Source organism: Chionomys nivalis, chromosome 11 (genome assembly GCF_950005125.1).
Source record: "Chionomys nivalis chromosome 11, mChiNiv1.1, whole genome shotgun sequence".
Classification (NCBI taxonomy): domain Eukaryota; kingdom Metazoa; phylum Chordata; class Mammalia; order Rodentia; family Cricetidae; genus Chionomys; species Chionomys nivalis.
In genome coordinates this window covers 25,484,248-25,505,106 of record NC_080096.1, presented here as the reverse complement: position 1 = coordinate 25,505,106, position 20,859 = coordinate 25,484,248, and the positions used below count along the sequence as shown (strand labels likewise).

At 49.6% G+C, this 20,859-nt stretch overlaps 1 protein-coding gene across 1 annotated transcript; it reads right to left on the bottom strand.

Moving 5' to 3' along the window:
• Window positions 1-266: 266 nt before the first annotated feature.
• Tfap2e (transcription factor AP-2 epsilon) lies at window positions 267-19,532 on the bottom strand. Its single transcript, XM_057784985.1, has 7 exons — window positions 19,506-19,532; window positions 18,729-19,211; window positions 18,106-18,157; window positions 5,481-5,703; window positions 3,941-4,059; window positions 3,026-3,167; window positions 267-549 (listed from the first exon to the last, which is right to left on the bottom strand). The coding sequence occupies exons 1-7, from the start codon at window positions 19,530-19,532 to the stop codon at window positions 267-269; spliced, it is 1,329 nt and encodes a 442-aa protein (XP_057640968.1).
• Between the last annotated feature and the right edge of the window lie 1,327 nt (window positions 19,533-20,859).

Below are 20,859 nucleotides of genomic sequence, written 5' to 3'. Positions count from 1 at the left end.
CAAATTTGTTAATGGCGTTCCCCTTAGGGCACCCACTGCTGCCCAAGCATCGCAGTGGGAAGGGTTCTGCCCCCTGAACCAGACTTCCATGACAGTTTCCTGTCAGAGCCTTTCTAGAAACCTTCCCTGACCCAACCAGGCTTCTGGATAAAAGTTCTCTCTGTGGCCTGCATGGAATTCCGCCTGTTAGTCTTTTCAGGGCCCCTGCAGCAGCCAAGGCCTCATCTCAGGCATCGGGAGTCACTTCACTACGGAACAAGAGGTGGTTACTTCCGATGCTTGGCATCCTTCTCTGAAGCCTTGGTTTCTCCGTGCCCGCTGCCCGGGCTGCTTAGAAACATCTTGTCCAGTCCTTTGAGCGACTCCAGCAGGTAGTTCTGGAAGGCCGTGAGGGCAGCACAGATGGCGGGCCCCCCGAAGCCGTGAGTGATGAGACTGAAGTGTGTCAGACAGCTCTGTACCCCAGGGTCCAGGATGAGCGCTGGGCGGCTGTTGCCCAGCGGGGAGCGGTCCTGAGCCATCAAGTCTGCAAACTCCTTGCAGATCTGCCTGTGGGAAGAGCAGTCAGAGGTTAAAGAACAAGGTTCCAAACCCAGTGGAGAGCCTACTTGCTGATCTTTTTGAGGCAGGGATTATCTATGTAGCCCTAGCTGTCCCAGAACACTCTATGTAGATCAGGCTGGCCTCAAACTCACAAAGATCTACCTGTCTCTGCCTTCCAAATGCTGGATTTAGAGACATGGACCACTTCACCCAGCAATTTTACTGCATTTTTTATTTACACTATCCATACAATTTGACCTTCCTGACAAGTAACAATACCATTTTGCAAAAACTGAAACTGACTTTCACAGATGTTAGCTCAGCAGCTCAGTACTGCACACTTGTGAACAACTCATGCTAATACCTGAATTTCTCTCCCTTAGACGTCCTGTCTACCTAATGCATGCAACTCAGCTGCCTATTCTCTTAAACTTTCTGTGGTCCCTTCCACCCAAACAGTGCTTCACAGAAGCTTGTCTGTGAAATTAAGAGAACAACCCAGAATCTGGGTTGCATAATTAAAATAGCAGCAAATATCGATGTACCATATCCACTGTATACGTCATCTTATGTCAGCCAACAAATCTATACCGTCATTCTCATCATATGGTTCCAGACAGATTAGGTGACCTAATCTGTATATGTCATCTTACATCATCCAGCAGCTCTATGCCGTCATTCTCATCATATGGTTCCAGGCAGATGAGTGGCTAAGATTTCTGAAGCCTATGTGTGACTCAGGTCGGAGAATCCATAATCACTCATCCCTGTGTCTGGCCAAGCATCTTAGACAAACCAAGGTCCCCGGAGCACTCAATGCAAAAGCTGACTCATATTCATGAATGAAGCGGGCTCCTTTTGGACAGGCTCCTCTAGCCGCAGGAAGACGCCTTCCAGGACTCTGTAATAAGCAGTCCTATGAGACTGAGTCCTTTGCTGCTGAAAGGGAGAAAGCCCCACATGGAGGGCAGAGTTGTGATTTGAAGACCAAACCCACAAAATCAGCTGGACTAGAAGTTTGAGTGGTCCAGACTGGGGGGTCCTCCAAGGCATCTGGATTTAGCCTGCAGAAGAGGATTCTGAGCTCTGCATCTCTTCTAGCCCTTCCCATCTCTCAATAAGACTGTTGCCTTCCAAATGAATGCCTGTAGCCTTCTGGATTTTATATATTGAAATCTTTCCTGAGATATGGATGAAGATAGAGATTTAGGAGGTGATGAAGTCATGGGGCTAGAACCCTAGAGACCAATGGTTCTCAACCTCCTAACGCTGTGACCCTTTTAATACAGTTCTCATGTTGTGGTACCCCACACACATCATAAAATTATTTCATGATTTTCAGTAATTTGCTACTGTTATGTATCATGTAAATTTCTGATATGCAGGCTCTCTGATATGTGACCCCCAATGGGCTCACAACCCACAGGGTTGAGAACCACTGCCATAGGCGCCATTAATACCTTTGTGCTCCTTTACCATGTGGAGAACACAGCAAGATCAAGTGCTGTTTGTATGTTAGAAAACAGGCCCTCACCATATACAGAAGCCGTGCCCTGGTCCTGAACAGCCTCCAGAACCATGAGAAGTGAGCTGCTACCCAGCTGAGGGTATTTTATTAGAGTAACCCCTGGGGAAGATGAGAAGACCTGAAATAGCAGCATGCGGTCGGTGGTGAGGGAGGTGGCAGTGGGACCTGCAGAAGGCTCAGATATGGCCTGAGGACTTAAGGAGAAAGTCACAGAAGCAGAATAACCCCCGTGGACCCGTGCCAGGGCCTGGGCTGGTCATGCCATGAAATACATGGGCTGCAAGCCTGCATATGACACTGGTTTTAATGTGTGCATATAATAGATGTTCACTTGTGGTGTCTGTGTGTGCCATTGGGAGCTCGTGGGAGTGTTCATCAAAGTCTAAATGCGGCGGGGCGGTGGTGGCGCGCGCCTTTAATCCCAGCACTTGGGAGGCAGAGGCAGGCGGATCTCTGTGAGTTCGAGACCAGCCTGGTCTACAAGAGCTAGTTCCAGGACAGGCTCCAAAACCACAGAGAAACCCTGTCTCGAAAAACCAAAAAAAAAAAAACCAAAAAAAACAAAGTCTTGCCGGGCGGTGGTGGCGCACGCCTTTAATCCCAGCACTCGGGAGGCAGAGGCAGGCGGATCTCTGTGAGTTCGAGACCAGCCTGGTCTACAAAAGCTAGTTCCAGGACAGGCTCCAAAGCCACAGAGAAACCCTGTCTCGAAAAACCAAAAAAAAAAAAAAAAAAAAAAAGTCTAAATGCGATGAACACTGTACGTAAAGATATCTACAAATACTCATGTGTGCCTGTATGGCATGTACAAGTGTTCCCATGTGAACTTCAACAAGGAATCCAGCTGCCATGTATGGTGCTGTATATGCTGTATGAACATGTGTGTAGTCATAAGTCTGACACATGTATCTGCGTTGCATCCACGTTTGCCATGTGCAGTGCCTCCTCACTCACTTGGCAGCCAGCAGCATGCTCTTGCGGCTGTGCAGTTCCCCAGGGTCAGCGTGCTGTCGGCATAGGTACTCAGCAGCTGCCTTGGCTGGAAACTCCGTCTCACAGACATAACCAAAGTCCCGGGCCAGGTGTACAGCTTCTCCTGGGGAAAGAAGGGATGTTACTAGGTGTGCCTCTGAAAACCAGAGACTAGCCTTGAATGTCTTAACCCCTGGCTAAGGAGTGTCCTGCCTCTGGAGATGCCCTCTCTGTTTTTTTTTCTTCTCAGTTCCAGCTTCATGTCTATCACCGTTGGCTCAGAGATGGAGCTGGGACCAATGTATATCCTAGAACCAGAGTCTAGGGTCAGCAACCTCTAGGGAAGAGGGATGCACCCCTCACCTACTTACCATATCCAAATACTGACCACTTGCCCTCCCCTACCACACCCCAAGTAACTCCACTGCATATGCACATATATGCACAGACACATTAACAAAAAGGGTTAGCTCCAGAATTTCCCACAGATACCAAAATAAGTGGGCACTGAAATCCCTACATAAAATGGCATGGTGTTTGCATATAAACCTACTTGCATCCCCCTGTATGTTACAAATTGTCCCTTGGTGGCTTAAAATCCCTAATACTATATAGATACTATGTATATAAAGAGCTACGTGCCTCCTTGGTAATAATGACCAAGAATGTTTGCATGTGTGCAGCACAGGTGCAACTTTTCGAAATATTTCGAACCATGGATTAAGCCTTCAGATGAGTTAACTGCCCATGCGTATCACACATATACTTCTTTATACATGACACACTGAGTACATGTGCCGGTACAGCAATGTTCACGGGCATAGCTAAAGGATACCCTCCTACACTAGATGACATGTCCCCTCCCGTTCATATGCATGGTCTTCGGGCCTTACTCACCTTCCACCAGAGAGGTCAGCAGAGTCACATTAGCTGCCTTCCGACGGCCAGCTGGCAGGTTGAGCCCGATCTTCTCCAGTCGCTCCCGCAGACACCGGCCCCCATTCTTGGACTTGGCCCTTAACATACACAGACAGAGACAGACACACAGCTATGAGATGAGAGAGCCGCCTACAGGCTAAGTGACTCCCAAGGACCTTCCTTGTTCCTATACCAGCCCCTGTTAAGGCTTGGGTGTAGCCATGACCTTGGGGTCTCTGAGCAAATCCCAACCTGTCCTGACTTCCATTGCGCAGTCAGGATTGGATAAGAAGCAGCACCCCACTGTAAGAGCCTTCGCCCCAGGCCTCTCAATAGTAGGGGCAGCCCAGGGTGGGAAGGACAGGGTAGCATCTGAGGCTCCTTCCCCACCTTAGCACATTTGCTGGGGACACACAAAACTGTACAGAGACACACAGGGACAACAAACACAAGGAGGCACAACTATATACAAAGTCAGCCACATATACACAGATGAACCCACCCTCAGTGTCTCCAAGAATGGAGACACATAAGTAACATTAGAGACATACAGACATGAACACCAAGGAACATGCAGAAACACATGTGCACATCAGGATCTCAGAAATGTGCACACAATCCCAGGGACTTAACACAGGTCCATACGGGACATTCGGAGATCAAGAGTAAGAGGACAGCCCTAGCAGCACTAATGTAGCCACACACACAGATAAACACATGTAAACAACTAGTTGCATAGAAAAAAGGAAAGAAAAAATTTGAGAAGAATAAAGAAAGAAAAAAGAAGCAGGGCAGTGGTGGCATGCACCTTTAATCCCAGCACTCTGGAGGCAGAGGCGGGAGGAGCTCTGTGAGTTTATGGCCAGCCTGGTCTACAGAGCTAGTTCTAGGACAGCCAAAGCTACACAGAGAAACCCTGTCTGGAGGGGGGGGGGCAGCAAGCCAATAAACCTGCAGGTGCACATGCAATTGCACATGTATGTGCAGGGAACCCACTGTAGGCCACACATTCCCAACTAATGCAGAACCTCACCCTGGTATAACCCACTCTTGGCCATCATACCACACATACACATGCAGTCCTTAGATCATTACAGCTTATCCCTGAAGCAGATCCCCTGCCGAGACACAAGAACATGCAGAGAGAAAATCTTGGCCCATCATGCGGCTCACTCCAGACTCACACCAATGAGGCCTGTGCTGCCCTGGGGAAGAGCTAAGGGAAGAGCCACTCTTCCCAGAACCAGCCCTGCCCCACCTACTTAGTGCAGGTGTCTTTTTCTTTGTCTTCATTCTCTGGCCCTGCTCAATCTCAGACCCAACAACTCATGGGAGGTGCCAGGACCTCGGCCAGCCACCCCAGACCATGTACCATCCTGAGTCCCTAGGCACTGCTCTATCAGAGAAACTGAGGCGGGGATGATGTTGGGGCCTGGAGTGAGGCTCTGATGCCGTGAGGTCTGGAGAGACTAAAGATTTTGGCTGGGTGCTGTGTAGGGTTGTGGGCTGGCCTTCCTACCTTCGGAGGACACCCCCCAGGAGGGAGGCGTTGAGGCACTCTGGAGGTGAGAGTCGCCGCTGCACCTCCCCCACGGTCACCTTGTACTTGGATGTTGAGCTGAGCAACGACAGCCGGCCAGGCACGGAGCAGAAGACCTCACTGGGATTGCTGATGCCGCCAACCAGGCTGTCTTTGGCCAGGGAGAGGGCGGAGAGGCTGCCGACTTTGGAGGGAATGGGGACTGTGGAGCAGAAGAAGCAAGGGGAGAGAGAGAGGGGACACCGAGTCAGCGACCGACCGCAGGACAGGCGTCGTCAGCTGTGATGCAGGCAGGCTGACGTACCACCAACTGTGGATGTTGAGGGATTCCAACACTTTGCAGAAGGAGGGTTCTAATACCCTTGCTTTACAAAGGGAGAAACTGAGGCACAGTGAGATGGAAGTAACAGACCCAAGTAAGTTGATGGGTGCAAATCTGAACCCTGAGCTGTCTGGCTCTTGCCCTGGCACCCCCTTCCTGAGTCCGCTGGTTCCCTCTTAAAGCTTGGCGTCAGCCAGGTGGTGCTGTCATCAGAGTTTTTCTCTGGACGCGAGGAAAAGGACTCTTAAGATGAGGCGGGATTCCTGAATCCCTGTGACAGGGTTAGGAAATCTCCCAGATTCCCAAGTCCCCTTCTCTACTATGAATCTCACCCTCTCATCCCGGGGGTTTTGGAGTCCCACGTGCTGGAAACAGGAGGTTAGAGCCCCAGGAGCCCTCCAGCTTTCCCCCTCCCTTCCAGGTCCAGAAGACAGGGAATAAGGGTCTGTGTGCCCCACAACACCCTCTCCTAAATGTTCTCTGTGTAGGGCAAGGAGGGGAACCACAGAGAATGTACTAACTCTTGACTCAGAAAGGAAGTTCCCCTGCCAGACAGGGGTGGTGCACGCCTTCAATCCCATCACTAGGGAGGCAGAGGCAGACAGATCTCTGTGAGTTCGAGACCAGCCTGGTCTACAGAGCGAGATTCAGGCCAGCCAGAGCTGTTCCACAGAGAAACCCTGGGTTGAAAAACCAATAAATAAACAAACAAACAAACAAATAAATAAAATAAAGAAAGGAAGTTCTCCATGCATGGACCCCATCTCCCTTAATTGCAGAGGAAGGAAGGGGCCAGGCACGCACTTCTTTGGAGGCCTCTTGGTTTCCTCTTTCAAGGACGTGAGGCCTTGGTGGAGAAGGCCTGAGTGTGGTGGGAGCAGAAATCCATGGGGAGTCTGGGCTGGAATGCTGAGCGCCCCCTGCTGCATGCATTCAGGTTATACCTCACCCCTCGAACCTTTGGGACAGTCCATGATGGGGCTGTTGTTCCCATTGTACGGATGGGGAGACAGAAGCCCAGAAGGTGAGATCATCTAGCTGGCAGACTGAGCTAGCAGCAAACCCAGGACCAGCGTCTCAAAGGCAGGGCTCTAAGCCTTGCTACTACTGAGAAAATACTTGGCCTGCTCCCTCAAGTCAAGAAGTCCTAGACCTCAAGATTACAGAGATTAAAGAGAACCTGATCCCAAGAAGGCACAACCCCAACATTTTCCCTCCAGGGAGAACCAATCCTACCTGGCTTTAGCCAGAAACCTCTGTAATTCTAGTCTTCTCTGCTACACTCCTCACAGGGCCATGTCCTGTGGCTTCCATTCTTACCTGCCTGAGAGGCAGGCTCTCCTCCCATGCACACAGACACTTATCTGCACAGCCCTTGCTCTGCTCCCCCTGCCGTAGTCTAGAGGGTCACTCCATAGCCTGCAACCTGCCTGGCTAGCTCCCTGAGAATCAGATCCTAGCTCATAACCAGATAGGAGGATGCTCTTTGGTTTTGCTTTTTGTTTTTTGACTCTTTATTCTTTTGGCACTTTGCTCTTTGGGGGGCCTGCCATCAGCTCCCAACAATCACACAGAGTCTTATTCTTTCTTATAAATTCCTGGCCCTAGTTAGGCTTGTTTCTAACCCTCTCTCTCTCTCTCTCTCTCTCTCTCTCTCTCTCTCTCTCTCTCTCTTTTTTTTTTTTTTTTTTTTGTAGACTCAGGCTGGCCTTGAACTAGCTCACAGAAGATTCACCTGCCTCTGCCTCCTGAGTGCTGGGATTAAAGGTGTGCGCCACTTTTCTTAATTTAATCATCCCATCTACCTTTTGCCGCTGGGTTTTTGTCTTTCTCTGTTCTATATACCTTCTTTATTTCTTACTCTGGGATTTGCTGTGTGTCTGGGTGGCTGGCCCCTGGCGTCCTCCTCTCCTCCTTTTTCCGCTCCCTCTCTTCTCTTCTATTCATTCTCTCTGCCTGGCAGCCCTGCCCATCCCTCAGCTCTTTTTTAGGCCAATTGGGTGTTTTAGGCAGGCAAAGTAGCACAGCTTCACAGAGTTAAACAAATATGACATAAAAGGATGCAACACAGCAGGTGGTGGTGGCGCACGCCTTTAATCCCAGCACTCGGGAGGCAAAGGCAGGTGGATCTCTGTGAGTTCGAGACCAGCCTGGTCTACGGAGCAAGTTCCAGAATCCAAAAAAAAGCAACACTCTTTGCATCATTAAACAAATGTTCCAGAGCATAAACAAATGTAACACATCTTTAACTGACAGTCCACAACGGTCCTCATTTGTCCTTTAGGCTCTATACTAAAAACTGACCCATAGGAACATAATTTGGGGCACAGCATTAAAAAGTAATGGGCAGAGCAGTGGTGGCACACGATTTTAATCCCAGAATTTGGGAGGCAGAGGCAGGCAAATGGGTTCCTGTGAGTCCTGGGCCAACCAGTAATACAGACTGAGACCCTGTCTCAAAATAAACAAATAAATAGAACAGAGAAATATGAGATTTGTGATAATATATTCAATAGTATATAAGGGCTTATCTATTTTATTTATCCTAATCAGAACTATAGTAATTTCAACATGCAGTCAATATTTAAAAAAATCATTAATGAAGGGGCTGGAGAGATGACTCAGTGGTTAAGAGCACTGGCTGCTCTTCTAGAGGACCTGGGTTCAATTCTTAGCACCCCCATGCTAGCTCACAACTGTCTATAACTCCAGTTCCAGGGTGTCTGACATCTTCACACCAATGCACATAAAATTAAATAGATTGTTTTAAAGTAATAATAGATAAAAATGAGATATATTTCATTTTTTCTTTGTATTTAGTCTTCAAAATCCAATACAGTTTATACATACAGCCTGCCTCCATTCAGGCCGGCCACTTTTCAAATACCCAGTTTTATGCGTTTTGTGGCAAGTGGGCCACCACAGTGGGTGGCACAGGCCTAGACTTCAAAAGTTGAGTTCATACGCTATACCCACGAATAAGGAGAAGTGGGATCAGGACAGTCCCTCGCCTGGAGCAGGCCCCTGCCTGGCCCCTGTGTGGCTCCTGCCATCAGCAGAACTTGCTCCCCGGGACACAGACACAATATTCTTCTTTCAAGCCCCACCTTACTCAGCCTCAGCTTCAGCACCATTTTGTGGGCAGTTTGCTGCCCCACTTCCACCTCAGCCCCTTGTATACCCGACCCCATCCTCACAGCTCTCAATGTCCTTGTCCGTTTCCACAGCTGCCTTCCCACCAGCTAGGAGTCTGTGGGGGGCGGGGCCTCGGCACAGGGAGTCATCAGTGAATGTGGATGAGTGCAGGAGGTTTTGGAACTGAGGGCCACCATGCAAATGTCTTTTCTTCCCCCAGTCCAGAAGATCTAGCCCAGGCCCTCGCAATGCTAAGCAAACCCTTTGCCACTGACCTATATTCCTACTTGCCCATGTATGTGTTTACTTAGAAAACGGTCTTACTAAGTTACTCAGTCTCCTGTGCCACGAAGGCCTGGTGGGTATTTTACATCTTTGTTTATTGTGTGTCTCCACAGCTTGTGTGTGGAGAGCAGAAACCAACTTTCAGGAGATTCTGTCTTTCTTAGGGATCAAACTCAAATCAGCAGGTTTAGAGGCCACCTTTACCTGCTGAGCCCTCTCACTGACTCCTGCTTGTTTGTTTGTTTACTGTAGAGATAGGGTCTCATTATACTGCTCTGGGTGGCCCGGAACTTGATGTGTAGACCAGGCTGGTCTTGAAATTATAGAGACCCACCTGCCTGTGAGTACAGGGACTCAAGGCATGTGCCACTACACCTGCAATCCTCATGTTTGTTTGTTTGTTTTTTAAATATAAAGTCGTATGTAAAAGATGAAAAAGAGAAGCAAAATCCATGATGAACAAGATCTCAGAATTCCAAATAAAGGCAGAGCTGCTTTGTTCCTGCTCTCCCTGATCCCAACCTTGCCCCAGAGTGAGGAACAAGGGTTTTCCAGGGACAGCAAAACTGGACAAGCAAGTAGGTACTGCCTCTCCCCACCTATGTCTCTAGCCCTGTGTGTGTCTCTATGTGTGTGTGTCTGTGTGTGTGTCTGTGTGTGTGTGTGTGTGTGTGTGTGTGTGTGAGAGAGAGAGAGAGAGAGAGAGAGAGAGAGAGAGAGAGAGAGAGTGCAACTGTGCCCATGTCACTCTACCTGTATCTCTGTTCTATCCTGACAGGACCTAGGGTAACAGAGCTTTTCTTTCTTCTTTTTTTTTTTTAATATTTATTTATTTATTATGTGTACAGCATTCCTTCCATGTGTGCCCGCAAGCCAGAAGGAGGCGCTAGGTCTCATTATAGACGGCTGTGAGCCACCATGTGGTTGCTGGGAATTGAACTCAGGTCCTCTGGAAGAGCAGTCAGTGCTCTTAACCACTGAGCCATCTCTCCAGCCCCAACAGAGCTTTTCTGTAGCTTGATTTTTGTGGTCCCATAGCTCCAAACACATTTGTCATAGAAATGGGCATTATATATTCTATACATCAAACTTGACTTTAAAAGATGAAGACTGGCCAGGTGGTGATGGCGCACACCTTTAATCCCATCACTTGAGAAGCAGGGGCAGGTGGATTACTGTGAGTTCAAGGCCAGACTGGTCTACAGAGATAATTCCAGGATAGCCAGAGCTACACAGAGAAACCCTATCTCAAAACAAACAAGCAAACGAACAAAAAAGAAAAGAAAAGAAAAGATAAGAAAGAAAGAAAGAAAGAAAGAAAGAAAGAAAGAAAGAAAGAAAGAAAGAAAACTGTGGACAGGTGAAATGGCTCCGTGGATAAAACTGTTTGCAGCACAAACCTGATATCCTGACTTTGATTCCCAAACTCACATACAGAACTGGATGTAGTGGCATGCATCTGTCACTCAGCGCTCCTATGAATAACTAGAAAGTGAGACAAGGAGAATCACCTGGGAGCTCGCGTACCAGCTAACTTGGAGTTTGAAGAGGCAAAAAACATACCTTTAATCCAAGCACTCAGGAAAGCAGAGGCAAGTGGATCTCCATGAGTTTGTGGCCAGCCTGGTCTACCTAGTGAGTTCCAGAAGCGCAAGAGATAAAAATAGTGAGACCCTGTCATGATAAAAACAAAACAAAAAACAAACAAAGAAAGAAGAAAAGAAACCAGAGAGTCTTGACAAGGTAGAATGTAAGAACTGGCTCCCAAAATTTGTCACGTGACTTCTACACATGTCCCCATGGCATAGATGTGCCAGCATGCGTGTGCACATACACACACAAGTACACACATGTGACTTTCCTCTCTCCATGACGCCTAGCCAGAGGGTGGTGTCAGGAGAACGGGAAGGCCAGAAGTTTTTCTCTTTCACAGAGTTCTTACTAAAGCCTGGTGTCCCCTAAGGCCTGGCCCTGTGAGATGGGAGAAAGACCAAGGCTTTGTGGACCGCTTAGCATATGTTACAAAGCTGTGTGTACAAGAACAGCATTTCCTGCTGGGCATAGGGACACATGCCTTTAATTCCAACCACCATGAGGCAGAATTGTGAGTTCAAGGCCAATGTGAGACCCTACCTCAAATAAAAATAAATAAAACAAAATGAAAAAAAAAAAACAACCAACAATGTTTCCTTACGGTAGGTACAGCAATAAGGGTGAGACACCATGTAACACGCTGTTTGCCCTCATACGCACAGGGCAGACCCCAGCACAGTGACTCCTGAAGCCAAAGTGGTCTGACCCTGGTGTTGCCCATATTTCATGCAGAAGTCATTCACATCTTCTTAAGACACAACAACAACAACACAAGGACTCCTAGTTCCTCTCCAAATCTCAACTCTTTGCCAAGTAGTAGACTCTGTCTACAATGGACAGTTCTAGAAAGTGTGCTAAAGCTGGGCGGTGGTGGCACATGCCATTAATCCCAGCACTTGAGAGGCAGAGGCAAGAGGATCTCTGTGAGTTTGAGGCCAGCCTGGTCTACAGAGCTAGTTCCAGGATGGCTAGGGCTGTTATACAGAGAAACCCTGTCTCGAAAAACCAAAAAAAAAAAAAAAAAAGGAAAAGAAAGAAAATAGACAGAAAGAAAATGTGCTAATGTTCCTTTTAGAAGAAAATATAGGATAAAACTTTCAAGACCTTGAGTTGGACAAAGACAAAGAATTCTCAGTCACGATACCCAAAATACAACAGATAAGAAAAAGCAATTATATGTTGGACATCATTGAAATTCAAAAACTTTTGTATTTCAGAAAATAAAAACACAGCCAGGCCTGGTGGGTGCACACACTGTCATCTCAGCACGTGGAAGAGGTGATAGGATAGAAAGTTTACGGCCAGTCTGGGCAACATAGCAGAAATTCTGCCAAAAAAACTCAGGCTTGGATTGGGAGAGATGACTTAGCAATTAAGAGCACTGGCTGGTCTTCCAGAGGACCAGGGTTCAATTCCCAGCACCCACGTCGCAGGAACAGCCGTCTATAACTCTAATCCAAGAGATTCAATCCCCCCTTGTGGCTGTTATGGACACTGCATGAATGTGGTGCGCAGACCTAATGCAGGCAAAATATCCATATACATTAAAAAATTAAAAACAAAAGAAACCTAGGGCTCCAGGGCTGGAGAGATGGCTCAACAGTTCAACAGTTAAGAGGACACAATGCAAAAATGCACCTGCATTTGTGTGTAGATACACACATATTCACATAACATAATCTTTAAAGAAACAAAGGCTCGGGGCTGGAGATGCAGTTTAGTGGCAGAGCTTTGGCTGAGCACACTAGGCTGTGAACTCCATCTCCAGAATAAAAAAGAGGAGGAAGAAGGGGGAGGAGAAGAATCATAGACAGACAGGAGGAAAATGTCTAAAGACACTTCATTAAAAAGAATAAGATAACTGGCTGGGCGGTGGTGGCGCACGCCTTTAATCCCAGCATTCAGGAGTGGAGGCAGGCGGATCTCTGTGAGTTCGAGGCCAGCCTGATCTACAAGAGCTAGTTCCAGGACAGGCTCCAGAGCTACAAAGAAACCCTGTCTTGGAAAACCAAAAAATAAAAATAAAAAAAATAATAAAGAATAAAATAACTGACCGTTAAACACATGGAAAATACTTAACACCAGTAGTCATTAGGAAAATGCAAATTAAAACAACATGGAGACTGTAGATGGTTTAATAAAAGGATATAGCCGGGCGGTGGTGGTGCACGCCTTTAATCCCAGCACTTGGGAGGCAGAGGCAGGTGGATCTCTGTGAGTTCGAGACCAGCCTGGTCTACAAGAGCTAGTTTCAGGACAGGCTCCAAAAGCACAGAGAAACCCTGTCTCGAAAAACCAAAATAATAATAATAATAATAAATAAAAGGATGATATGAAGTGTGAGGGTGTGGAGAAACTGGAGCACACACACAGTACCGGTAGGGATGTGAAACAATCCAACCACTTTAGGAAGCAGCCAAGCCTTCCTTCCCATCTTTCCTTTTCTCCATCCCCTCCTCTCTCCCTTCTACCCCTCCTCGGATGGATTCCACTTATTAGAAGTTTCTTGACAATTAAACATAAATGGAGCAGGGTCTGGAGAGACGGCTCGGTGGGTAAAAGGCCCTGGTCATGGAAAATAATAGTGACCAGAGTTCAGTGCGCAGTGCCAACACAGCAAAAGGAGAGAACCAGTTTCTGCAAGCTGTCCTCTAACTGTGCATCCATGGCACACATACACCCATGCACACTCCTCTGACTGATAAATAAATAAATAAAATGACCACAGAGAGCAGCAATTCCATCTCTCCATCTCCCAAGAAGGTTAAAATGAAAGTCACTCAGAGAAATAGTACATTACTCAGCAATACAAATCCAAACAACAAAAACAAAATACAAACCCAGTATCTGACATATCTGTAATATGTTACAGTGGAGACAAACCCTGAAAACATTTGCTAAAAGAACCAAGATGCAAACAAACCTAGATGCAAATCCACATATCCATAGGGCATTCCAGAATATGCAAATTTGTGGAGCAAAAGCAGATCAGGCATTGCCCAAGGTTTGAGGCAAGAACATGGAGTAACTATAGACAGGAATAAAGGTGCTTTGAGGGGTGACCGATGTGTCTCAAATGGGTTGTGGTAGTGATTATACAACTCTATACACTTATTCTTTTTTTTTTTTTTTTTTTTTTTTGGTTTTTCGGGACAGGGTTTCTCTGTGATTTTGGTTCCTGTCCTGGAACTAGCTCTGTAGACCAGGCTGGTCTCGAACTCACAGAGATCCGCCTGCCTCTGCCTCCCAAGTGCTGGGATTAAAGGTGTGTGCCACCACCGCCCGGCGTACACTTATTCTTTTTTTGAAAAAAAAAAAAAAACATTAAATTGGATGGTGAGTCGCTTGGTGAGGAAGGGAACTGGCACCAAACCTGATGACCTGGATTTGATCCCTGGCACTCGCAGGATGAAAGGAGAGAACCAATCCCCACAAAACACAAAATAAATGAATAAATATAAAACAATGAAACCACTAAATTGAGCTTGGCGATGTTGGCACACACCTTAAATTCTTATGTACTCTACGGTCCCTACTATCCTCAGGAAAATTTAAAATTATTTCTGTATGTGCAATAATTCTTTCTTGCCTTACAGGGTGAAAGTCTTAGCAGGCAAATGAAGAAGAGCTATGGAAATGCTGGGCTAGATTCTGATTTCATGTAAAAATTGAATAGCTCATCATGCATTTGTTTACATTAGTCTCAATTTTTAAACAATACATTAATGTATTTTTTACGGGGCCAGGGAACTGGCTGTCCAGGCTGAGAACGTGAGTTTGATCCTTGGAACCGGCATAAAGGTGGAAAGAGAGAACCTCCTGTAAACTGATTTTTGACCTACCCACCTGCCTACACACATACACACATAAATGAATAAAAAGGCATACTGGCCAGTCTGTGGTAGCACATTCCTTTAATCCCAGCATTTGTGACACAGAGGCAGACAGATCTTTGTGAGTTCGAGGTCAGTCTGATCTACAGAGTGAGTTCCAGGACAGTCAGGGCTACACAGAGAAATCCTGTCTCGAAAAAACCAAAAGCCAAAATTCAAAACCCAAAGGGGGGGGGAGTGGTTTTAAAAAGAAGCTTCTTGTGGAGGAGGGGCTTATGAGGCACCGATTCAGCCTGAAGAATTTTGGGTTGCTGGGGCAGGGAGTAGCTAACAGGGCGCGCGTGTGCGCGCGCACACACCCCCCCACACCCCCCACACCCCTCCCACACACACGTGCAGGCAGTCATCACTGAAAGAATTGGACAGATTTTTCTGTGCTTTTCTTAGTTATCTTGAAACTCACAGAGATCTGCCTGCCTCTTCCTCTGCCTCCTGGGTGTTTGGGATTAAAGGCGTACGCCACCACACTAGGCTTCCAGGGCGTTTCTGACCTCTCTACACCACTCCATTTTTATTTCCACAACGCCTCCGCTTTTCCGTTTTTTCACAGGAAAAGCGCTTGTGCGGCTGTGCTGTAGCGCCAGGAAGTAACGGTGCCCTTTCTATATCCTCTGTCCCAGCGTGCTCAGACTTCAAAACCAAGCACTCTTACTGAGTAGCCCCACGCCAAGCGCCTTATAAATGCCTGTCCTTTAGGAAGCTTCCCAACTTCTCTCTCCTGTGAGCTCGCAGGACGTCCTGCATAGACACCCCACCCTCTTGGCTGGAAAATACTACGGAGCATCGCCTTCTCCCCTTCAGTCGTCCCTGCAGTGTCTGCGATAGATTGTAAACTGGAGGTGACAGCTGTGCGCAGAAAATGGAGCGCTACTCTTTGCCCTGCGGTTTCTTCAGAGTAATCGACCACCACCAACCCACAAGGTGGCTGCAATGGGCGGACCTAGAAGTCGGGGTTGAGCAGACACCCCTGGCCCCTCCTCTCCAGGACAAGTGCCTGTAGTCCGCAAAGATGCACCTCTCAGATCTGGGCTGTGAGATTGTCCAGGCTCCAGTGCCTTGCAGCACTGGTGAGATGAACACCCGAGGCCTCCCCGCATCCGGAGGAAGAGGACCACTTCTGCCGGGGGTGGGGTGGGGGGGGGAGCAGGAGCTGCAAGGGTTTCGCGTGCTAGACCCCAAACCCTAGCGGTGCAAGCTCCCTCCACCCCAGGACGCTTCAGGGCTCTGAGATTGACTTTCCCTAAGAAAGGGCTTAGGCGCTAGGTGGTCGCTCACAGCACCAAACATCCGATGACGTCGGAAGGGCCCCGAGGACCAACACCGGGTCTAACCCGTCGTCTTTTGCCCTGCAACAGGCAAAGTCGAGTCCCGCGTTGGCCATGAAGAACCCGGCAAAAGCAAAAACAAAACCTGAGTGTTGCAAGGCTCCCCCAGGGAACACGATCTGGCGACAGCACCGCTTGCCTCGCCAAAGCCGGTCTTCTTAGGGTGGACCGTGAGAGCCCGCTGTCCCTTGGCATGGACACCCTTTTCTCTTTCAGTGGCCCGCTGAGCAGCAGACCTCCATGCTGGCTGCGGATCAGGCTTTCTTCCGCAGATTGCCCCCCACCCCCGGCTCTATTCTCTCCCTTCCCACAGTGCCTCAGGCTGTGACTTGAGGCTCCCTCAGTTTGAGTTAGTTTCTGTGGGTAAGCACTGCTGTTTCCCGAATGTGCACTTTCAGATCTGGGTAGCCCCCGCCCCCCCCATAGGCCCCAGGAACCCACAGGGAACACTCAGACCAACAGCAGATTCTTCTATCTGAAAATACCGGAGTCCCTTCTCCAAATAAAGGACTTGGGTGTCTCTAGGGAGTCAGTGAACCGGGATTCCCTGTCCTTGAGTTAGCAGGAGCCAGGATCTGGGGCCTTGCAAAGAGCCCAGGGGCAGGTTAACCACAGAGAAACCCTGTCTCGAAAAACCAAAAAAAAAAAAAAAAAAAAAAAAAGAAATAGAATCCAGACCCAACTTTCCCTTCTACCAGGTCAAAACAAGAGTTGTCCAGGAACCCAATAAAGTGCAGATAGCAAAGCACTGGTGAGGGGGACAATGGGTCCCCAGCATCTTCCCTGTACTCCCAGCTTCTGGTGACAATCCCAGATTCCTGAAGACACCCCTCACCAAGTTCTAGGAGGTGTGATCTCTCACCCCCCTAATTCCATACGTAACTTTAATTCCTGGAAGTCCAGCCCCTTCTATGTCTCCACTCCCACGGCAAGCCTCCTCTGAGAACCTATGCAGGGCAAACAGCTTGGGCTTGAATTCACTTGTTTGAAAAACAGCTCTGGCCAAATCCCGCGGGAGTGCGCCTGCCCTCCGGCACTACAGGCTCCTGTGTGCCTCTGAATTCCTTTGGGCACCCACCCCAAATCCAAGGAGCTTGCCCATGGCCTGGGTCTCTCTGTTTCTGTCTAATTTGCCTCTTTTTCACGATCAGAACTTGGTCTTCAGGCTGAAAAATCCATTCAAGAGGTGTCTCGCACCTCTGCCTTTTACTAATACAAAAAGACACAGATACGGGAGGCAAACAAAACAAAATGAAACCGCCAAGGAGAGGGCCTCACAGCCTTAGAACGCCTCGAATATCAATGACAAATTTCAGGACACATGGCAGGTACACAAGAGAACCCCAAGTGTAAAATATACATCCCAGTACACACAGATACAAATCACAAACACACTCGCAATAACAAACACACACACCAAGAAACACTGCTGCCTAGAAGAGGAACAAACAGTCTGCACAGAACCCTGAGCCCAGAGATGCAGACTTCCCGGGGGACAGCAGGTCTGCCCCAGAGCACACTGCCCAACGCAGTTCCTCCAATCCTAAATGCTTTACGAGGCTTCAACTCCAAGAAAATACCCCAGCCCTGGGAGGTGGGGAGGATGCAAGGCCCGCCGAGATTCTGCTGGGAAAAAAGGAGCAGAAAGTATTTGCCAGGCTCCAAAGTGTTAAAACTCAATAAAATGGAAATCATCGAACAAAATGTGTGGGAACAGCACTCCCATTCCCATTCCTTAGGAAACAGGGAAGTGGTTTAACTCGTTCTACAAATAAACTCCAGATCCACAAAAAAAACGCCCTCCTTTCCCAGAGGAGAGCCAGTGCAGTTGTAGCTTAGAGAGTGCGGCCCACCTCCGGAGACAAACTCCTGAGTAAAATAGTCCAGCTAGCGCCACTAGCCTTCTCCTGGGCTGAGAAGGATACTCCATGGCCACTGAGCCTGGCGACGCACAGGAAACAACGGCCAGGGAGAAGAAAATGGGTCTGTGCGGCCCGGGGCCTGCACCATCACGCCTGGCTCTGCCCTGGAAGTTGCACACCATTCCTTACCTTTCTTGATCACGGATTGGTCCAGGAGGCTCATTCCCGGGTCGTCTATCGCCTGCAAATAGAAGAGGATGACAGTAAGGGCGCTCAAGGACCTAGTCAGCTGTCGCTTCCCAAGCCCGGGTTGCCCCTTAGTCCACATCTGCTCCGCCCTATGCTCACCACCGGCTGCCTGAGGCGGCTACCAGGAGGACGGGCGTGACCAGGAATCGCTTGGGCTCGGCACCATCTGCGCCCAAGCCGCAGTCCTGCCTGGATGATCTCCTTGCCTTAGACAGACAACTACTGAGCCTCTTTAAACCCCAGCCTAGGCTGCTCCAGAAGACTGGGGCTGGGCGTGGATGCCCAACGTGGCTCAGTCCCACAGTGGGGAGAGAAAGAAGTGATTCCAAGAGGGTTGCTGCCGTCCTACTCAGTTTCGAGGCCGCCTTTTTGTCAGACAGCAACTAGCCAAGGACTTCCTGACAGACAGCACCTAGCCAAGGACTTCCTGACAGAGGCATAAATGTAGAAGTTGCAGCTGGGAGAAGAGTCGGGAATCCTGCTTTTGTTTTTTTTTTTTTTTTTCCAGCCAGGATGCTAAATCGCTGCCCATCCCGGTCCATCCCGGGCCCTTCTGGTCTCACCTGCAGTTCCTCCAGGCCGGGGGGCGCCGCTAGCCCGGGAAGACCAAGGGGAGCATCTGCCAGGCCGTGCGCGCCGTCGGCGAGGCTGTGCAGGAGCCGGGGTACCGCGGCAGCGTAGTCTCTGCGCGGGTCGAGGCCCAGAGCGCGGGCGGGTGGCGCCAGCAAGCCGGGCTGCTCTTCGTGGGCGCGGGTGGCAGCGCGGGGCGCGGCCCAGGCAGCCTGCGGCGGCTGAGGCTGTGCCAGGGGTGCTAGACCGCCGTAAGGGTCCGCGGCCAGGTGCGGAAAGGCGGCTGTGGCGTCGGGGCCCTGGCCGTAGGGCAGCGGCGGCTGCGGGTAGGGTGGCGGGAAGTAAGGAGGCTGAAAGTCCGCGGCGGCAGTAGCGGCGGGCGTGTGGCACAGTGGCGGTGCGGGTCCGTAGGCCGCCTGGGGCAGAGATGACAGGCGGGTCCCGCCAGCCGCTGCGGCCAGCCCGTCGGGGCGCTCCTGCAGAAGGAGAGGCGTGTGTTAGGCGAGCCATTAGAGGCTAAAAAGACAGCAGCCCGAGAGGTGCCCCTCAGCTCGCGAGGGTCCTGCTGCTGTCCACGAGTGAATGCCCTGCGGGCAGAACTCCCAGGCTGGGGACCTCGGGCTCCTGCCACCACTTTCTCAGCCTGGCAGAGGTCCTGTGTCACCCTTCCCTCGCGATTTCGTTGGCGCAGGGGGTAGGAGGTTTGGAAGTTCCAGTACCCAGGTTCCTCGATCACCCACTCCCCGCCGAGTGTGCCCGGGACTACTCACCATGGCGGAGTAAGTGTGCACCAGCATGGGGAGGGTAGTGTGGGGCGTGAGGTGTGGCAGCAACACAGCCCTCGTCCGACGGCACTGCAAGAAGAACTCAAGCCTGGAGCCCTCACAGTCCGCGGGGATCACTGTCTGGTAGCTGGGTGGAACCTAGTCGGGAGCCCAGCGGGTGTGGGGTCCTCAGTGGTGGGTGCCTGCAGGTGGGTCCATGGAGGAGGAACGTAAGGGAGCTGATCGCACTTGAAAAAAGTCGGTCAGCGGGTGCCCGGAGCCCGCCCTTCTCCCTCTGAGCTCAGCCCGCTCCATGCACTCTAGTTATAGTGGCGGGGGCGCGCCGGGCCTCTGGGGGCGCGCATTAAAGGGACAAGCTATGGCCTACCTCATCCTTTTCCCCAGCGGCCTCCGAAAGGGAGGCGTGGCTCTGGTGGGAACCGGTGGGGTGAGGAGTAAATGAATTCGAAGCCCTTCTGGTGAAAGCTCTTTCTGGGCTCCAAGATTGCAGCTGCTATCAAATGGAAGGCTGGAATGCAACGCAGGGGCCTAAGCTCGCTCGGGTCTGGGCAATTTTTATCTACTTTTGCTTACTACATTTATTTAGTGTGTATGTGGAGGGGGGGCACGCGTGTGCCACTGTGCACTTGTGGAGCTCAGAGGACAGCTTGCAGGAGTCAGTTCTTTTCTTCCACCCTGTGGGTCCAAAGGTCCTGAGGCTTGGTGGCCAGTGCCTTAACCCAGTAAGCTATCTCACCATCCCCTTCCAATCTTTTTAAGTGAATGCATAAATAAACGCACATGTTCGACTTTGAGCAAAGCGTTCTTCATTTCTGGCATGAGCTTCCTCCCCTGTTAAATGGTAGCCATCTTTTCTGTAACCAACCACCCAATGGCGAAGGTGAAAGACACTGGTGAGCTGCGAACTCGAGCCTATCAGTTCATGTGCACACTTGTGTCAACATGCATGTGTGTAGGAGGTTAGGTTACAGTCTCTCCTTCATGGCTTTGGATCAAAACCACTGGAGGTGTCTGCTTCTCTCTGACTTCCTGAGATGGTAACCCTCAACGCCAAGCCAGAATCCTTGGGTATTATAGACACTACCTATCCAAAAAGAGTCTGAGTCTGGTTTGAGCTCCACCCCAGAAGGGACCAAAGTATTTCTGAAGCCATGGGAACCTGGGCTGCCTGTGAATCTGTGACAGGGAGATGGTTGAGTGTGTAACTGACACTGGGTGGAAGGGGTGCCGTGTTACACTTGTGCACAGTCTGTGTGTGAGTATGTTACCATGGTAGGCAATGTCTGTCTGTCTGTCAAGCATGTCCTAATCTCTACCGTCAACTCATCTTCTTTTTTCC